This window comes from Lichenostomus cassidix, unplaced genomic scaffold, assembly GCF_008360975.1.
Source record: "Lichenostomus cassidix isolate B80296 unplaced genomic scaffold, HeHo_3.0 HiC_scaffold_35, whole genome shotgun sequence".
NCBI classification, from domain to species: Eukaryota; Metazoa; Chordata; class Aves; order Passeriformes; family Meliphagidae; genus Lichenostomus; species Lichenostomus cassidix.
Window position 1 is genome coordinate 276,994 of NW_028147256.1, and position 18,662 is coordinate 295,655.

The 18,662-nt window shown below is 59.3% G+C and overlaps 1 protein-coding gene across 1 annotated transcript; it reads right to left on the reverse strand.

The window, feature by feature from the left end:
• Nucleotides 1-1,553: 1,553 nt before the first annotated feature.
• Nucleotides 1,554-17,971, reverse strand: PPP5C (protein phosphatase 5 catalytic subunit). The gene is made up of 13 exons (XM_085043980.1): nucleotides 17,824-17,971; nucleotides 15,545-15,786; nucleotides 12,502-12,649; nucleotides 11,599-11,720; nucleotides 11,463-11,528; nucleotides 11,282-11,380; nucleotides 11,082-11,187; nucleotides 9,398-9,540; nucleotides 7,766-7,853; nucleotides 7,614-7,654; nucleotides 6,176-6,354; nucleotides 4,630-4,711; nucleotides 1,554-1,664 (listed from the first exon to the last, which is right to left on the reverse strand). Exons 1-13 carry the CDS (start codon nucleotides 17,939-17,941, stop codon nucleotides 1,602-1,604), a joined length of 1,497 nt encoding a protein of 498 aa, XP_084900106.1. The 5' UTR covers nucleotides 17,942-17,971; the 3' UTR covers nucleotides 1,554-1,601.
• Nucleotides 17,972-18,662: the final 691 nt, after the last annotated feature.

The following is an 18,662-nucleotide window of genomic DNA, read 5'->3' on the forward strand; positions in this document are numbered from 1 at the left end:
GATGAATTTTGGGGTCCCAGGGTGGAATTTTGGGGTTTTTGGGGTGAATTTTGGGGTCCCCAGGGTGGGATTTGGGGTCCCCGAGATGAATTTGGGGTCCCCGGGATGAATTTTGGGGTTCCCAGGGAGGACTTTGGGGTCCCAGGTTGGTATTTGGGGTCCCTGGGGTAACTCTGGGAGTCCTCAGGGTGAATTTTAGGTCCCAGGGAGGATTTTGGGATCCCTGAGATGGGATTTTGGGGTCCCCAGGGTGGATTTTGGGGTCCCAGGGTGGAATTTTGGGTCCCCGGGATGAATTTTGGGGTCCCTGGGGTGAATTTTGGGGTCCCAGGGTGGGTTTTTGGGGTCCCAGGGTGGGTTTTTGGGGTCCCAGGATGAATTTTGGGGTCCCCAGGGAGAATTTTGGGGTCCTCGGGATGAATTTTGGGGTCCCAGGGTGAATTTTGGGGTCCCCAGGGTGGGATTTTGGGGTCCCCGGGATGAATTTTGGGGTCCCAGGGTGGAATTTGGTGTCCCCAGGGAGAATTTTGGGGTCCTCGGGATGAATTTTGGGGTCGCCGGGGTGAATTTGGGTTCCCCTAGGTGAATTTTGGGGTCCCCGAGGTGAATTTTGGGGTCCCAGGGTGAATTTTGGGGTCTTTGGGGTGAATTTTGGGGTCCTCGGGATGACTTTTGGGGTCCCAGGGTAGAATTTGGGGTCCCAGGGTGGGATTTTGGGGTCCCAGGGTGAATTTTGGGGTCCCAGGGTGGAATTTTGGGGTCCCAGGGTGGAATTTTGGGGTTCCCAGGGTGGATTTTGGGGTCCCCGGGGTGAATTTTGGGGTCCATGGGGTGAATTTTGGGATCCCCGAGATGAATTTTGGGGTCCTCGGGATGAATTTTGGGGTTCCCAGGGTGGAATTTGGGGTCTTTGGAGAGAATTTTGGGCTCCTTGGGGTGAATTTTGGGGTCTTTGGGGTGATTTTTGGGGTCCTCGGGATGACTTTTGGGGTCCCAGGGTAGAATCTGGGGTCCCAGGGTGAATTTTGGGGTCCCAGGGTGGGATTTTGGGGTCCCAGGGGTGAATTTTGGGGTCTTTGGGGTGATTTTTGGGGTCCCCACCCTCCACGGCAACGTCTCCATGGCAACCGCCCCCACAGCGCCCCCTAGCGGCCGTCCGCGAGTTTTTTCCCCCATCCCCCAACTTTCCCTAACGACTTTTAATTAACTTTATTGAACGTGATTAATTAATTACAGAGATGGTAAAACCGCACGGCGGGGGGAGGGGAGGAGGGGAGAAGGGGGGGAGGGGCGGCCTGGGACCCCTCCCTCCCCCACCCCCTCCCCCATTCTCCCACCTATTGCTCGTTTTTTGGGGGTGGGGAGGGAGGGGGAGGGGAAAGAGGGGGAGGGGCAGCGCCACGACCCCTCCCCCTCAATTCCCATCCCCCGCCGCCCCTCCCCAGCCGGCAGTGCCGCCCAAACCCCAAACTGGGAGCACTGGGAGCACTGGGAATAAATACAATCTTCCAATATATTAAAACCCCGGGGGTGGGGAGGGGATTTGGGGTGGGTTTTTGGGGGGAGGGGGCGCTGGGGGGTCGTGGGGACCCCCGGGGGGGTCACATCATGCCCAGCTGCAGGAGGGTGTTGGCGTACATCATGGGCTTGACGTTGGGGTGAGGCTGGAGAGGGAAATTTGGGGAGGGGGTTAGGGGGGGCTCGGGGAGACCCCAGACCCAAAAATTATCAGATCTGAGCCCCCCGACCCCAAATTATTGACTCCAGACCCAAAAATTATTAGCTCTGAGCCCCCCGACCCCAAATTATCAGATCTGAGCCCAAATTATCAACCCCGACCCCAAATTATTAGTTCTGAGCCCCCTGACCCCAAATTATTGACTCCAGACTCAAAAATTATTAGTTCTGAGCCCCCCGACCCCAAATTATCAACCCCGACCCCAAAATCATTAGTTCTGACCCCAAATTATCAGATCTGACCCCAAATTATCAACCCAGACCCAAAAATTATTAGTTCTGAATCCCCTGACCCCAAATTATTGACCCCTGACCCCAAAATTACTAGTTCTGAAACCCCCGACCCCAAAGTATCAACCCCAGACCCAAAAATTATTAGTTCTGACCTCAAATTATTAGATCTGAGCCCCCCGACCCCAAATTATTGACTCCAGACCCAAAAATTATTAGTTCTGAGCCCAAATTATCAACCCTGACCCCAAATTATTAGTTCTGAGCCCCCCGACCCCAAATTATCAGATCTGATCCCAAATTATTAGTTCTGACCCCAAATTATCAGATCTGAGCCCAAATTATCAACCCCGACCCCAAATTATTAGTTCTGAGCCCCCCGACCCCAAATTATCAACCCTGACCCCAAAATTACTAGTTCTGAAACCCCCGACCCCAAATTATCGACCCCAGACCCAAAAATTATTAGTTCTGACCCCAAATTATTAGTTCTGAGCCCCCCGACCCCAAATTAACAACCCCGACCCCAATTTACCAGCCCTGACCCCAAATTAGCAACCCCAGACCCAAAAATTATTAGTTCTGAGCCCCCCGACCCCAAATTATTGACTCCAGACCCAAAAATTATTAGTTCTGAGCCCCCCGACCCCAAATTATCAACCCCAGACCCAAAAATTATTAGTTCTGAGCCCCCCGACCCCAAATTATCAGCTCTGATCCCAAATTATCAGCCCTGAGCCCCCTGACCCAAAAATTATTAGTTCTGAGCCCTCCGACCCCAAATTATTGACCGTGACCCCAAAATTATTAGTTCTGACCCCAAATTATCAGATCTGACCCCAAATTATCAGATCTGAGCCCCCCGACCCCAAATCATTGACGCTGACCCAAAAATTATTAGTTCTGACCCAAAATTATCAGATCTGAGCCCAAATTATTAGTTCTGAAACCCCCGACCCCAAAGTATCGACCCCGACCCAAAAATTATTAGTTCTGACCCCAAATTATTAGTTCTGAAACCCCCGACCCCAAATTATCAACCCCAGACCCCAAAAACTATTAGTTCTGACCCCAAATTATTAGTTCTGAGCCCCCCGACCCCAAATTAACAACCCCAACCCCAATTTACCAGCCCTGACCCCAAATTATCAACCCCGACCCCAAATTATTAGTTCTGAGCCCCCGACCCCAAATTTCCAGCTCTGAGCCCAAATTATCAGATCTGAGCCCCTGACCCCAAATTATCAGATCTGACCCCAAAATATCAGGTCTGAGCCCCCGACCCCAAATTATTGACCCTGACCCAAAAATTATCAGATCTGAGCCCCCGACCCCAAATTATTGACCCTGACCCGAAATTATTAGTTCTGAAACCCCCGACGCCAAATTATTGACCTGACCCAAATTATCAGCTCTGAGCCCCCGACCCCAAATTATTGACTCCAGACCCAAAAATTATTAGTTCTGAGCCCCCGACCCCAAATTACTGACCTGACCCCAAATTATTGTTCTGAAACCCCGACCACAAATTATAGCCCAGACCAAAATTATAGTTCTGACCCCGACCCCAAAGTATCGACCCCAGACCCCAAAAATTATTAGTTCTGACCCCAAATTATTAGTTCTGAGCCCCCCGACCCCAAATTATTGACCCTGACCCAAAAATTGTTAGTTCTGAGCCCAAATTATCAACCCCAACCCCAAATTATTAGTTCTGAGCCCCCCGACCCAAAATTATCAACCCTGACCCCAAATTATTAGTTCTGACCCCAAATTATCACCTCTGATCCCAAATTATCAACCCCAGACCCCAAATTATCAAACGTGAGCCCCACCGACCCCAAATTCCCAGCTCTGGATTTTGGGGTCTCTGGGATGGATTTTGGGGTTTCCAGGGTTGATTTTTGGGGTCCCCGGATGACATTTTAGGGTTCCCAGATGACATTTTGGGGTCCCTATATGACATTTCAGGGTCCCCAGGTGACACTTTGGGGTCCCAGGTGACACTTTGGGATCCCCAGATGACATTTTGGGGTCCCCAGGTGACACTCTGGGGTCCCCAGGTGGATTTTTGGGGTCCCCAGATGGCATTTTGGGTTCCCAGATGACATTTTAGGGTCCCCAGGTGACATTTTGGGGTCCCTAGATGACATTTTGGGGTCCCTAGATGACACTTTGGGGTCCCAGGTGACATTTCAGGGTCCCCAGATGACATTTTCGGGTTCCCAGATGACATTTTTGGAATCCCAGGTGACATTTTGGGGTCCCTAGATGACATTTTGGGGTCCCAGACGACACTTTGGGGTCCCCAGATGACATTTTAGGGTTCCCAGATGACACTTTGGGGTCCCCAGGTGTATTTTTGGGGTCCCAGGTGACATTTTGGGGTCCCCAGGTGAATTTTTGGGTCCCCAGATGACATTTTGGCATCCCCAGGTGACACTCTGGGGTCCCAGGTGACACTTTGGGGTTGATTTTTGGGTTCCCAGATGACATTTTAGGGTCCCAGGATGTCATTTTGTGGTCCCTAGATGACATTTCAGGGTCCCAGATGACATTTTAGGGTCCCAGGTGACATTTTAGGGTCTCAGATAACATTTTTGGGGTCCCAGGTGACACTTTGGTGTCCCCAGGTGACATTTTTGGTGTCCCCAGACTCACCACTGCTGTGAACTGGTGGAAGTCGGGCCGCAGGTCGCTGCCCCTCAGGTGGATGTAGGAGCCCTTGTTGCCCATCTGGTCACTGCGGGGACAACGGGGACACTTGGGGACACTTGGGGACACTTGGGGACATCACAGCATGGTCCTCGTAGGCCACCAAGGTTGAGGGATAGCCAGAAATGGGATATTTGGGGACACTTGGGGACATCAGAGCACGGTCCCCTGTGGGTCACCAAGGGTGGGGACAGCCAGGGATGGACATTGGGGACATTTGGGGACACTTGGGGACATCAGAGCATGGTCCCCATGGGTCACCAAGTGTGGGGACAATCAGAAATGGGACACTTGGGGACATCAGAGCATGGTCCTCGTAGGCCACCAAGGTTGAGGGACAGCCAGAAATGGGACATTTGGGGACACTTGGGGACATCAGAGCATGGTCCTCGTGGGTGACCGAGGGTGGGGATAACCAGAAATGGGACATTTGGGACACTTGGGGACATCAGAGCATGGTCCCCATGGGTCACCGAGGATGGGGACAGCCAGGGATGAGACATTTGGGACATTTGGGGACATTTGGGACACTTGGGGACATTTGGGGACCAAAGCAAGGGGACACTGGGGACAGCACCGAGGGGACAACGTGGTTCAGGGGACACCAGACCGAGGTGACACCGGGGACAAAACCAAGGGGACACCACGACAGCCAGCCCTCCTCTGTGTCCCCAGTGTCCCCCAGTGTCCCCAGCGTCCCTCAGCAGTAGTTGGGGACAGACAAGACGGTGACACAGTGGCCATCGTGGGACATTGGGGACACAACCAAGGGGACACTAAGAACTGGACCAAGTGGTCAGTGTGGCTCAGGGGACATTGGGGACACAACCAAGGGGACATTGGGGACACAACCATGGGGTCAACGTGACTCAGAGGACATTGGGGACACAACCAAGGGGACACTGGGGACACACCCAGCCCCTCCCCTGTCCCCAGTGTCCCTCACCAGTAGCTGGGGGCGGAGAGGACGGTGACACAGCGGCCATCGTGTGCCACTGGGGACAGGACAGTGACACCAAGCCCTCCCCGTGTCCCCAGTGTCCCCAGTGTCCCTCACCAGTAGTTGGGGGCGGAGAAGACGGTGACACAGCGGCCATCGTGGGACATTGGGGACAGGACAGTGACACCAAGCCCTCCCCATGTCCCCAGATGTCCCTCACCAGTAGTTGGGGGCGGAGAAGACGGTGACACAGCGGCCATCGTGGGACATTGGGGACACAACCAATGGGACATTGGGGACACACCCAGCCCTCCCCAGTGTCCCCAGAGTCCCTCACCAGTAGTTGGGGGCGGAGAAGACGGTGACACAGCGGCCATCGTGTGCCATTGGGGACCAAACCAAGGCCACATCACAACAGCCACCCCTCCCCATGTCCCCAGTGTCCCTCACCAGTAGTTGGGGGCGGAGAAGACAGTGACACAGCGGCCATCGTGTGCCACTGGGGACACAACCAACCCCTCCCCTGTCCCCAGTGTCCCCAGTGTCCCTCACCAGTAGTTGGGGGCGGAGAAGACGGTGACACAGCGGCCATCGTGTGCCACCTCGTAGCCCTCGGGCTTCACCTCGTGGCTGCGGATGATGAGCTCCAGGCGATTCCTCTCCAGGAAGCGTTTGGTGACATCGGGGCCGAACTGGCAGCTGACCCCCCGCTTGCTGACCGACCGGCCGTTCTGGGGACATCGTGGGGACATGGGGACATGGGGACATGAGGCTGAACTGGCAGCTGACCCCCCGCTTGCTGACCGACCGGCCGTTCTGGGGACATGGGGACACCATGGGGACATGGGGACATCAGGCTGAACTGGCAGCTGACCCCCCGCTTGCTGACCGACCGGCCGTTCTGGGGACATGGGGACATTGTGGGGACATGGGGACATTGTGGGGACATGGGGATATGGGGACAGTTTGGTGACATCGGGGCCGAACTGGCAGCTGACCCCCCGCTTGCTGACCGACCGGCCGTTCTGGGGACACGGGGACACCGTGGGGACATGGGGACATCAGGCTGAACTGGCAGCTGACCCCCCGCTTGCTGACCGACCGGCCGTTCTGGGGACATCGTGGGGACATGGGGACACCATTGGGATATGGGGATATGGGGACATCATGGTGACATCGGGGCCAAACTGGCAGCTGACCCCCCGCTTGCTGACCGACCGGCCGTTCTGGGGACACGGGGACATCGTAGGGACACCGTGGGGACACCGTGGGGACACCGTGGGGACACGGGGACAGCGGAATCGGTGGCGTCAGTGGATGTGGGGGCACAGCTGGTGGCACTGGCAGGTTGGGGACAGGGTGACAGTGGCACTGGGACATGGCAGGGGGTGGCACTGGGACCCAGCAGGTGACAGAACCTGGACTTGGGGACAAGGCAGAGGATGGCACCAGGGCTTGGGGACAGGGCAGGGGACGTCACCAGACCCTGGGGACAAGGCAGGGGATGTCACCAGACCCTAGGGACAAGGCAGGGATGTCACCAGGAGCCTGGGGACAGGGCAGGGATGGCACCAGGACTTGGGGACAAGGCAGGGGATGTCACCAGGACTTGGAGACACAGCAGGGGACGTCACCAGGGCTTGGGGACAGGGCAGGGGATGTCACCAGACCCTGGGGACAAGGCAGGCAATGTCACCAGGAGCCTGGGGACAGGGCAGGGGATGTCACCAGGGCTTGGGGACAGGGCAGGGGATGTCACCAGGACTCGGGGACAAGGCAGGGATGTCACCAGGAGCCTGGGGACAGGGCATGGGGTGTCACCAGGACTTGGGGACAGGACAGGCAATGTCACCAGGACTTGGGGACACAGCAGGGGATGTCACCAGGACTCGGGGACAGAGCAGGGGATGTCACCAGGACTCGGGGACAGGGCAGGGGATGTCACCAGGACCTGGGGACACCATGGGGACACCGCGGGGTCACAGCTCACCTGGGGCTGCGGGTCAGACCAGAGCAGGTCACACATCGGCCCTGGGGGGACACAGCGGGGTCACAGCTCAGCCCCTCGCTGGGGACACCTCGGGGACACCTTGGGGACACCTTGGGGACACTTTGGGGACACCCAGGGGGTCCCTGTCCCACCTGAGTCCGGTGGCTGCCGGTTGCGCTCGATCTTGCGGATGTCATCGAGGGTGACGCCGTCCTCGCTGAAGAGTCCCCCGTGCATGATCTGCGGGTGACATTGGGGACATTGGGGACATTGGGGGACATTGGGGGACAGCAGGGACACAGAGGGACAGGGGGACAATCGCCCATCCTGACACTGAGGGGGTGACAAGGGACCCCAGAGCTCCTGGGGAGGACAGGGACACCCCGGTTGTGACAGGGACATCCCAAAGTGTTGGGGACACTGCAAACCCCATGGGGACAGGGACACCCCATGGGGACAGGGACACCCCAAATCCCCCCAAGGGGACAGGGACACCTCAAATCACACTGGGGACAGGGACACTCCAACCAAAATGGGGACAGGGACACCTCAAGTGAAATGGGGACAAGGACATCCCAAATCCCCTCAGGGACATCCCAAACCACATGGGGACAGGGACACCCCAACTGAAATGGGGACAAGGACACCCCAAACCCATGGGGACAAGGACACCCCAAACCCTCCATGGGGACAGGGACACCCCAAATCCCCCTGACCCCATGGGGACAAGGACACCCCAAACCCCATGGGGACAGGGACATCCCAAACCCCATGGGGACAAGGACACCCCAAACCCCATGGGGACAGGGACACCCCAAATCCCACTGTCCCCAATCAAATGGGGACAAGGACACCCCAAACACCAGGGACACCCCATGGGGACAGGGACACCTCAACCAAAATGGGGACAAGGACACCACAAACCCCATGGGGACAGGATTTTGGGTGTCCCATGGGTGCCAAATTGTGATCCATAACACTCAATGGTGGCTGCCAGATAGGGGACATGGGGGACACCGTGGGGACACTGTGGGGACACTGTGGGGACATCATGGGGACACCGTGGGGTGTCCAGCCAACGGTGGCTGCCAAATTGGGATCCATTAGATTAAATGCTGGCTGCCAGATAGTGAGCCACATGGGCTGCCTAATTGGGGACACTGTGGTGACATCATGGGGACACCATGGGGACATTGTGGGGACACCCTGGGGACACCGTGGGGACATCGTGGGGACATCGTGGGGACACCATGGGGACACCGTGGGGACATCATGGGGACACCGTGGGGCGTCCAGATGAGCCAACGGGGGCTGCCAAATTGTGATCTAACACTCAATGGCGGCTGCCAGATAGTGAGCCACACAGGCTGCCAAATAGGGGACATGGGGACACCATGGGGACATCATGAGAACACCGTGGGGACATCATGGGAACACCGTGGGGACATGGGGACACCATGGGGTGTCCAGATGTGTCAATGGCGGCTGCCAAATTGTGATCTATCAGACTCAATTGCGGCTGCCAGATTGTGAGCCACATGGGCTGCCAAATAGGGGACACTGTGGGGACATCATGGGGACATCATGGGGACACCCTGGGGTCATCATGGGGACACCGTGGGGTGTCCAGCCAACGGCGGCTGCCAAATTGTGATCCATCAGGTTAAATGCCGGCTGCCAAATAGTGAGCCACACTGCCAAACACAGATCCCATCATGTCACTGGGTGCTGCCAGATAGTGAGCCGGGTGGCACTGTCCCCCGGTGTCCCCATTGTCCCCTCACCAGCACTTTGCCGTTGATGCACTGGGCCAGCGGCAGCCACTCGAACACCTCGCTGAAGAGAGCAAACATCTGCGCTGTGTACTTGGCCTTCACCTCGCCCTCGAAGCCGTAGATCTGGTTCATGTTGTCCGTCTCGTGGTTCCCTAAGGGACAGGGACACTGCTGGACACGGGGACACGGCTGGACACGGGGACACGGACAGCTGTGGGGACACTGCTGGACACGGGGACACTGCTGGACACGGGGACACTGACACTGCTGGGGACACTGACAGCTGTGGGGACACTGCTGGACACGGGGACACCGCTGGACACAGGGACGCTGCTGGACACGGGGACACTGACACTGCTGGGGACACTGACAGCTGTGGGGACACTGCTGGACACGGGGACATTGACACTGCTGGGGACACTGCCACCAGGGGTGGGGACACTGCCACCAGGGGTGGGGACACGGCTGGACACGGGGACACTGCTGGACACGGGGACACTGCCACCAGGGGTGGGGACACTGCCACCAGGGGTGGGGACACTGCCACCAGCGGTGGGGACACGGCTGGACACGGGGACACTGACACTGCTGGGGACACTGACAGCTGTGGGGACACCGCTGGACACGGGGACACCGCTGGACACGGGGACACTGCTGGACACGGGGACACTGCCACCAGGGGTGGGGACACTGCTGGACACGGGGACACTGACACCACTGCCACCACTGGGGACAGTGCTGGACACGGGGACACTGCCACCAGGGGTGGGGACACGGCTGGAGACAGGGACACTTCCACCAGGGGTGGGGACACTGCCACCAGGGGTGGGGACACGGCTGGACACAGGGACACTGACACCAGGGGTGGGGACACCGCTGGACACGGGGACACTGCCACCAGGGGTGGGGACACTGCCACCAGGGGTGGGGACACTGACAGCTGTGGGTACACTGCTGGACACGGGGACACTGCCACCAGGGGTGGGGACACCGCTGGACACGGGGACACTGCCACCAGGGGTGGGGACACTGACACCAGGGGTGGGGACACTGACACCAGGGGTGGGGACACTGCTGGACACGGGGACATGGGCAGGTGTGGGACACTGCTGGACATGGGGACACTGCCAGGTGTGGGACACTGCTGGTGACAGAGATGTCACCAACCCCAATGGGACAGAGATGCCACCAACCCCAAGGGGACAGCAATGTCCCCAACCCCAGGGGACAGAGATATCCCCAATCCCAATGGGGACAGAGATGTCCCCAACCCCAAGGGACAGAGATGCCACCAACCCCAAGGGGACAGAGATATCCCCAATCCCAATGGGGACAGAGATGTCCCCAACCCCAAGGGACAGAGATGCCACCAACCCCAAGGGGACAGAGATGTCCCCAACCCCAAAGGGACAGAGATATCCCCAACCCCAAGGGACAGCGATGTCCCCAACCCCAATGGGACAGCAATGTCCCCAACCCCAAGGGGACAGAGATGCCACCAACCCCAAGGGGACAAGGACAGTGGTGACCAAACCCCCCCCAGTACAAGGGCTGCCAGAAAGTGATCCGATAACAACAATGCAAGCTGCCAAATAGTGATCCACAGGTGCCAATGGGGGACAACAGGTGACAACAGGGTGACAACAGGTGACACTTCTGGGGACAAGGCCAGCCAGGGGGGGCTCAGGGTTACCTCGGAGGAGGTGGAAGTGGTCAGGGTAGAGCAGCTTGAAGCCGAAGAGCGTCAGGATGACCTCGACCGAGAAGGAGCCGCGGTCCACGAAGTCCCCGTTGAAAATCTGTCCCCAGCTCAGGACAACGCCATCCCCCCGAGTGTCCCCAGCGTCCCCTCGGTGTCCCCAAGGTCCCCCCCAGCCCTCAGGGTGAGGATACGTAAGGGTTGGACTCGGAGGGAAGGCCGTTGAGCTCGAAGATGTTCAGCAGGTCGTAGAACTGCCCGTGGGTGTCGCCGCACACTGTCACCTTCTCTGTCTGGGCGGGGGACAGCGGGGTGGCACCCATGTCACCCTGACGGGGACAGGGGACACCCCCCGGGGGGACAGCCAGCACCCACCTCCTTCAGCGTGGTCTCCACCAGGGTGGGCAGCTTGGCCAGCACCTCCTTCACCTGCACCAGGATCTGCGGGGTGGGGTGAGTGGGGACATCTGGGGACACTTTGGGGACACTTTGGGGACGTCTGGGGACATACCTGGTAGGCACATTTCCTGTGGAGTTTCTTCTGGTCCTTGTACCACTGCATGAGGTCCTTCATGAAGGCCAATGTCACCTTGCCGTCCTCCAGCTTGGGGCCGCTGTACTCGTCCTCGATGGCTGCGGGGACAGCGCAGTGACAGCGTGGGGACAGCGGGGACACGGCGCTGGCACAGCCCCTCGGGGGCTCGGGGTGCTGGGACACGGGGCTGGGGACCCTCGGGGTGGGGACACTGAGGGTTTGGGAGGGGACAGAAGATGCTGGGGACCCCGTGGGGACAGCTAGATGGTGGTGGGGACACCAAGAGCCACCCTGGGACCTTCGTGGGGACACCCAGATGGTCATGGGGACAGCCAGATGGTCATGGGGACACCAAAACTCTCATGGGAACACCAAAAGCCACCCTGGGAACTTCGTGGGGACCCCAAGACCCTCAGAGGGACCCTTATGGAGACACCAAACTCTCCCAGGGACCCCCAAGGACCCCCCAAAGACCCTTCTGGAGACCCCAGACCCTCAAAGTGACCCTTCTGGAGACCCCAAACCCCTTCAGGGACCCTTCTGAACCCCCCCAGACCCCCTCAGTGACCTCAAACCCCCCAGCCATGTCCCCCCCGAGCCCCCCAGGACCCCCAGGCCCTCCCAGGGACCCCCAAGAACCCTTCTGGAGACCCCAAACCCCCCCCAGGGACCCTTCTGGAGACCCCAAACTCTCCCAAGGACCCTTCTGGAGACCCCAAACCTCCCCAAGGACCCTCCTGGAGACCCCAGACCCTCCCAGGGACCCTCAAGGACCCTTCTGGAGACCCCAAACCTCCCCCAGTGACCTCAAACCCCCCCAGCCCTGTCCCCCCCGAGCCCCCCAGGACCCCTGGGCAGGTGACTCTGGGGTCTCCTCACTCATGCTCTCGATGTCCAGCGAGTCGACCACGGAGCGCTTGTGCTCGTCGCTGGCGATGGCGCGCTCGAAGGCCTTCTGCTTGACGATGCGGTGACACTCCTGGTACTTGAGCTTGGCGTCCTTGTCGTTGGGACGCACCTTCACCACCTGGGGACACATGGGGACACATGGGGACACTCAGGGACACGGCCTTAGGGACAGAGGGGACAGCTGGGGACACTCAGGGACACGGCCTTAGGGACAGTGGGGACACGGCCTTAGGGACAGCGGTGACACTCCTGGTACTTGAGCTTGGCGTCCTTGTCATTGGGACGCACTTTCACCACCTGGGGACACGGGGGACAATGGGGACATGGCCTTAGGGACAGCGGGGACACATGGGGACACTCAGGGACATGGCCTTAGGGACAGCTGGGGACATGGCCTTAGGGACAGCAGTGACACTCCTGGTGCTTGAGCTTGGCGTCCTTGTCATTGGGACGCACCTTCACCACCTGGGGACATGGGGGACAATGGGGGACACTCAGGGACATGGCCTTGGGGACAGCGGGGACACACGGGGACACTCAGGGACACTGCCTCAGGGGATGGGGACAGTGGGGAAATAGCCTTAGGGACAGTGGCGATACAGCCTTAGGGACAGCAAGGACACGGCCTTAGGGTGTGGGGACACACTGACCCCAGCGATGTCCCCAGTCTTTCCCCAAGCTCAGGGTGGACACAGGGACCTCAGAGATGTCCCCAACCCTTGCTTGACCTCAGGGTGGACACACTGACCCCCGGAATGTCCCCAACCCTTCCATGAGCTCAGGGTGGACACACTGAGCTCTGATGACCCTCGCTGACCCCAGAAGTGTCCCCAAGCTCAGGGTGGACACACTGACCCCAGGGATGTCCCCAAGATCAGGTTGGACACACTGACCCTAAACATGTCCCTAACCCTTCTCTGACCTCAGGGTGGACACACTGACCCCAGGGAGGACATGTTGAGCTCAGGGTGGACACAGTGAGCCCAGGAATGTCCCCAACCCTCCCCTGACCTCAGGGTGGACACAGTGACCCCAAGTAGGACATGTTGAGCTCAGAGTGGACACACTGACCCCAGGGATGTCCCCAAGCTCAGGGTGGACACACTGACCCCAGAGGTGTCCCCAAGCTCAGGGTGGACACAGTGACCCCAGAGGTGTCCCCAAGCTCAGGTTGGATACACTGACCCCAGGGATGTCCCTAACCCTTCTCTGACCTCAGAGTGGACACAGTGACCCCAGGGGTGTCCCCAAGCTCAGGGTGGACACACTGACCCCAGGGAGGACATGTTGACCTCAGGGTGGACACAGTGAGCCCAGGAATGTCCCCAACCCTCCCCTGACCTCAGGGTGGACACACTGACCCCAGAGGTGTCCCAAAGCTCAAGAGGGACATACTGACCCTAGGGATGTCCCCAACCTTTCCATGACCCCAGGGAGGACATGTTGACCTTAGAGTGGACACAGTGAAGCCAGGGATGTCCCCAAGCTCTGAGTGGACACACTGACCCCAGAGATGTCCCCAACCCTTCCATGACCCCAGGGAGGACATGTTGAGCTCAGGGTGGACACACTGACCCCAGGGATGTCCCCAACCCTCCCCTGAGCTCAGGGTGGACACACTGACCTCAGGGATGTCCCCAAGCTCAGGGTGGACACGCTGACCCCAGGGATGTCCCCAACTCTCCCCTGACCTCAGGATGGACACACTGACCCCAGGGATGTCCCCAACCCTCCCCTGAGCTCAGGGTGGACACACTGACCTCAGGGATGTCCCCAAAGCTCCGAGTGGACACAGTGACCCCAGGGAGGACATGCTGAGCTCAGGGTGGACACACTGACCCCAGGGATGTCCCCAACCCTCTCCTGACCTCAGGATGGACACACTGACCCCAGGGATGTCCCCAACCCTTCCTTGACCTCAGAGTGGACACACTGAGCTCTGATGACCCTTGCTGACCCCAGGGATGTCCCCAAGCCTTGCATGAGCTCAGGGTGGACACAGTGACCCCAAGGATGTCCCAAAGCTCAGGGTGGACACAGTGACCCCAGGGAGGACATGTTGACCTTACGGGAAACACAGTGACCCCAGGGATGTCCCCAACCCTTCCATGACCCCAGGGAGGACATGTTGAGCTCAGGGTGGACACACTGACCCCAGAGGTGTCCCCAAGCTCAGGGTGGACACACTGACCCCTGGGATGTCCCAAAGCTCAGGATGGACACACCTACCCCAGGCATGTCCCCAACCCTTCTCTGACCTCAGAGTGGACACACTGACCCCAGGCATGTCCCCAAGCTCAGGGTGGACACAATGACCCCAGGGAGGACATGCTGACCTCAGGGTGGACACACTGACCCCAAAGATGTCCCCAAGCTCAGGGTGGACACGCTGACCCCAGGGATGTCCCCAACCCTCTCCTGACCTCAGAGTGGACACAGTGATCCCAGGGAGGACACGTTGACCTCAGGGTGGACACGCTGACCCCAGGGATGTCCCCAACCCTCTCCTGGCCTCAGAGTGAACACAGTGACCCCTGGGATGTCCCCAAGCCTTCCATGAGCTCCGAGTGGACACAGTGACCCCAGGGAGGACATATTGATCTCAGGATGGACACAATGACCCCAGGCATGTCCCAAAGCTCAGGATGGACACACTGACCCCAGGGATGTCCCCAGCCCTTCCTTGACCTCAGAGTGGACACACTGAGCTCTGATGACCCTTGCTGACCCCAGGGATGTCCCCAAGCCTTGCATGAGCTCAGGGTGGACACAGTGACCCCAAGCAGGACATGTTGACCTTACGGGAAACACAGTGACCCCAGGGATGTCCCCAACCCTTCCATGACCCCAGGGAGGACATGTTGAGCTCAGGGTGGACACACTGACCCCAGAGGTGTCCCCAAGCTCAGGGTGGACACGCTGACCCCAGGGATGTCCCCAACCCTCCCCTGACCTCAGGATGGACACACTGACCCCACACACATCCCCACCACCCCCCTCACCACCCCCTCACCGTCTCGTAGTCGCGCAGGGCGGCCTTGAACTTGCCCAGGGCCATGTTGCTGGCGGCTCGCCGGTAGTAGCCCTTGACGTACTTGGCGTCCAGCTGGACGGCGCGCGTGGCGTCGGCCAGGGCGTAGCCGTAGCACTCGGTGCGCAGGTAGGCCAGGCTGCGGTTGCCATAGTAGATGGCGTTGGTGGGGTTCAGCTCGATGGCGCTGCTGTAGAACTTCACCGCGTTCTCGTAGTCCTTGCCTGGCGGGGAAGGGGTTAACGGGGGGGTTGGGGAGGGTGGGGAGGGGAGAGGGAGGGTGGTGAGGGGTTGGGTGCTGAAGGGCAGGGGTGACCAGATCCCAAAAGCCACAAGAGGTCAGACCCCAAAGGCTGGGAGTGACCAGACCCCAAAGGCCAGGGGTCACCAGATCCTAAAAGCCAGGAGTCACCAGACCCCAAAGGCCAGGGGTGACCAGACCCTAAAGGCCAGGGGTCACCAGATCCCAAAAGCCACAAGAGGTCAGACCCCAAAGGCCAGGGGTGACCAGATCCTAAAGCCCAATGGTCACCAGACCCCAAAGGCCAGGGGTGACCAAACCCTAAAGGCTGGAGGCCACCAGATCCCAAAAGCCACAAGAGATCAAATCCCAAAGGCCAGGAGTGACCAAATCCCAAAGGCTGGGGGTCACCAGATCCCAAAACCCAGAGGTGACCAGACCCCAAAGACTGGGAGTGACCAAACCCCAAAGGCCAGGGGTCACCAGATCCTAAAGCCAGGAGTCACCAGACCCCAAAGGCCAGGGGTGACCAGACCCTAAAGGCCAGGGGTCACCAGATCCCAAAAGCCACAAGAGGTCAGACCCCAAAGGCCAGGGGTGACCAGATCCTAAAGCCCAATGGTCACCAGACCCCAAAGGCCAGGGGTGACCAAACCCTAAAGGCTGGGCGTCACCAGATCCCAAAAGCCACAAGAGATCAAATCCCAAAGGCCAGGAGTGACCAAATCCCAAAGGCTGGGGGTCACCAGACCCCAAAACCCAGAGGTGACCAGATCCCAAAGACTGGGAGTGACCAAACCCCAAAGCCCAGAGGTCACCAGACCCCAAAGCCTAGGGGTCACCAGATCCCAAAGGCTGGGAGTGACCAGATCCCAAAGCCCAGAAGTCACCAGATCCCAAAGGCCAGGGGTGACCAGATCCTAAAGGCCAGGAGTGACCAAACCCCAGAGCCTGGGGGTCACCAGACCCCAAAGGCCAGGGGTCACCAGATCCCAAAAGCCAGAAGTCACCAGACCCCCCAGGCCAGGAGTGACCAAACCCCAAAGGCCAGGGGTCATCAACCCCAAAGCCTGGGGGTGACCAGACCCCAAAGCCCAGAAGTCACCAGACCCTAAAGGCTGGGAGTGACCAGATCCCAAAGCCCAGGGGTCACCAGACCCCTATGGCTCCCTATCTGGCAGCCCCTATACATCCCCATTGCCCCAATGGCTCCCTATCTGGCAGCCCCTATACGACAGTCCCCATTGCCCCCCACGGCTCCCTATCTGGCAGCTCCGTTATCCTCCGTTACCGGCGGCAGCTCACTATCTGGCAGCCCCCATTACCCCCCATGGCTCACTATCTGGCAGCCCCCATTGCCCCCGATAGCTCACAATCTGGCACCCCCCGTTACCTCCATTACCCCCAGTGGCTCACTATCTGGCAGCCCCCGTTATCGCGAACGGATCACTATCTGGCAGCCCCCGTTATCCCCCATTACCCCTCAGCGGCTCACTATCTGCCCCCCATTAACCTAATGGCTCAATATCTGGCAGCCCCCATTACCCCCAGTGGCTCACTATCTGGCAGCCCCGTTGCCCCATTACCCCCAACAGATCACTATCTGGCAGCCCCTATAGGTCCCCATTACCCCCAATGGCTCACTATCTGGCAGCCCCTATAGGTCCCCATTACCCCCTGTGGATCACTATCTGGCAACCCCCATTACCCTCATGAGCTCACTATCTGGCAGCCCCCGTTAACCCCAATGGCTCACAATCTGGCAGCCTCCATTACCACTAACAGCTCACTATCTGGCAGTCCCCGTTATCCCCCGTTACCCTCAGCGGCTCACTATCTGGCAGCCTCCATTACCCCCAATGGCTCACTATCTGGCAGCCCCCGTTATCCCCCGTTACCCTCAGCGGCTCACTATCTGGCAACCCCCATTACCCCCCATGGCTCACTATCTGGCACCCCCCGTTCCCCGCCGTTCCCCGCCGCTCCTCCCTCCCCGGTCCCCGCGGCCGCCCGGCGGTACCTTTGAAGAACTCGTTGGCGCGGGCTTTGAGCGCCTCGGCCCGCTCGAGCTCGGCGGGGCTGGGGGGCCGCCCGGGGCCGGCGCCGCCGCCGCTCCCCGCCCGCTCTCCCTCCGCCATGGCCGGGCCGCAAAGCGCCGCCGCCGCTGCCGGGCGAGGCCGCCGAGCGCCGCTGTCGTAAAGCCGAGGTGGGAGGGGGAGCGGTGTCGTAAAAGGGGGAGAGGAGCGGTTGGGGGTTTGTGTCGCCGAGTGTCGCCAAAGTGTCCCCAAAGTGTCCCCAAAGTGTCCCCAGGTGTCCCTGGATGTCCCCGAGTAGAGCCAAGTGTCCCCAAGTGTCACCATCACCCTCCGTGTCCCCAAATGTCACCATCACCCCCAATGTCCCCAATGTCCCCAAGTGTCCCCAAGTGTCCCCGAGAGTCCCCAAGTGTCCCCATCATCTCCAAGTGTCCCCGAGAGTCCCCAATGTCCCCAGGTGTCCCCAAGTGTCCCCTCGTGTCCCCAATGTTCCCAAGTGTCTCCAAGTGCTCCCAAGTGTCCCCAATGTCCCCATCAGCCTCCATGTCCCCAATGTCCCCAAGAGTCCCCGAGAATCCCCAAGTGTCACCATCACTCCCCAGTGTCCCCAAGCGTCCTCTCGTGTCCCCCAATGTCCCCAAGTGTCCCCAATGTTGCCAAGAGTCCCCAAGTGTCACCAAGTGCTCCCGAGTGTCCCCAATGTCCCCATCAACCCCCAATGTCCCCAAGTGTCCCCAATGTCCCCAAGTGTCCCCAAGTGTCCCCAATGTCCCCAAGTGTCCCCATCACTCCCCAATATCCCCAATGTCCCCAAGTGTCCCCA

Bases quoted from the DNA above. Each gene is read 5' to 3' on its own strand.
- PPP5C (XM_085043980.1), bottom strand. From the start codon at position 17,941: ATGGCGGAGGGAGAGCGGGCGGGGAGCGGCGGCGGCGCCGGCCCCGGG. The intron at 12,650-15,544 runs GTGAGGGGGTGG...ATGTGTCCCCAG, and splicing joins CCCTGCGCGACTACGAGACG to GTGGTGAAGGTGCGTCCCAA. The intron at 11,529-11,598 runs GTATGTCCCCAG...CCCACCCCGCAG, and splicing joins ACAGGAAATGTGCCTACCAG to ATCCTGGTGCAGGTGAAGGA.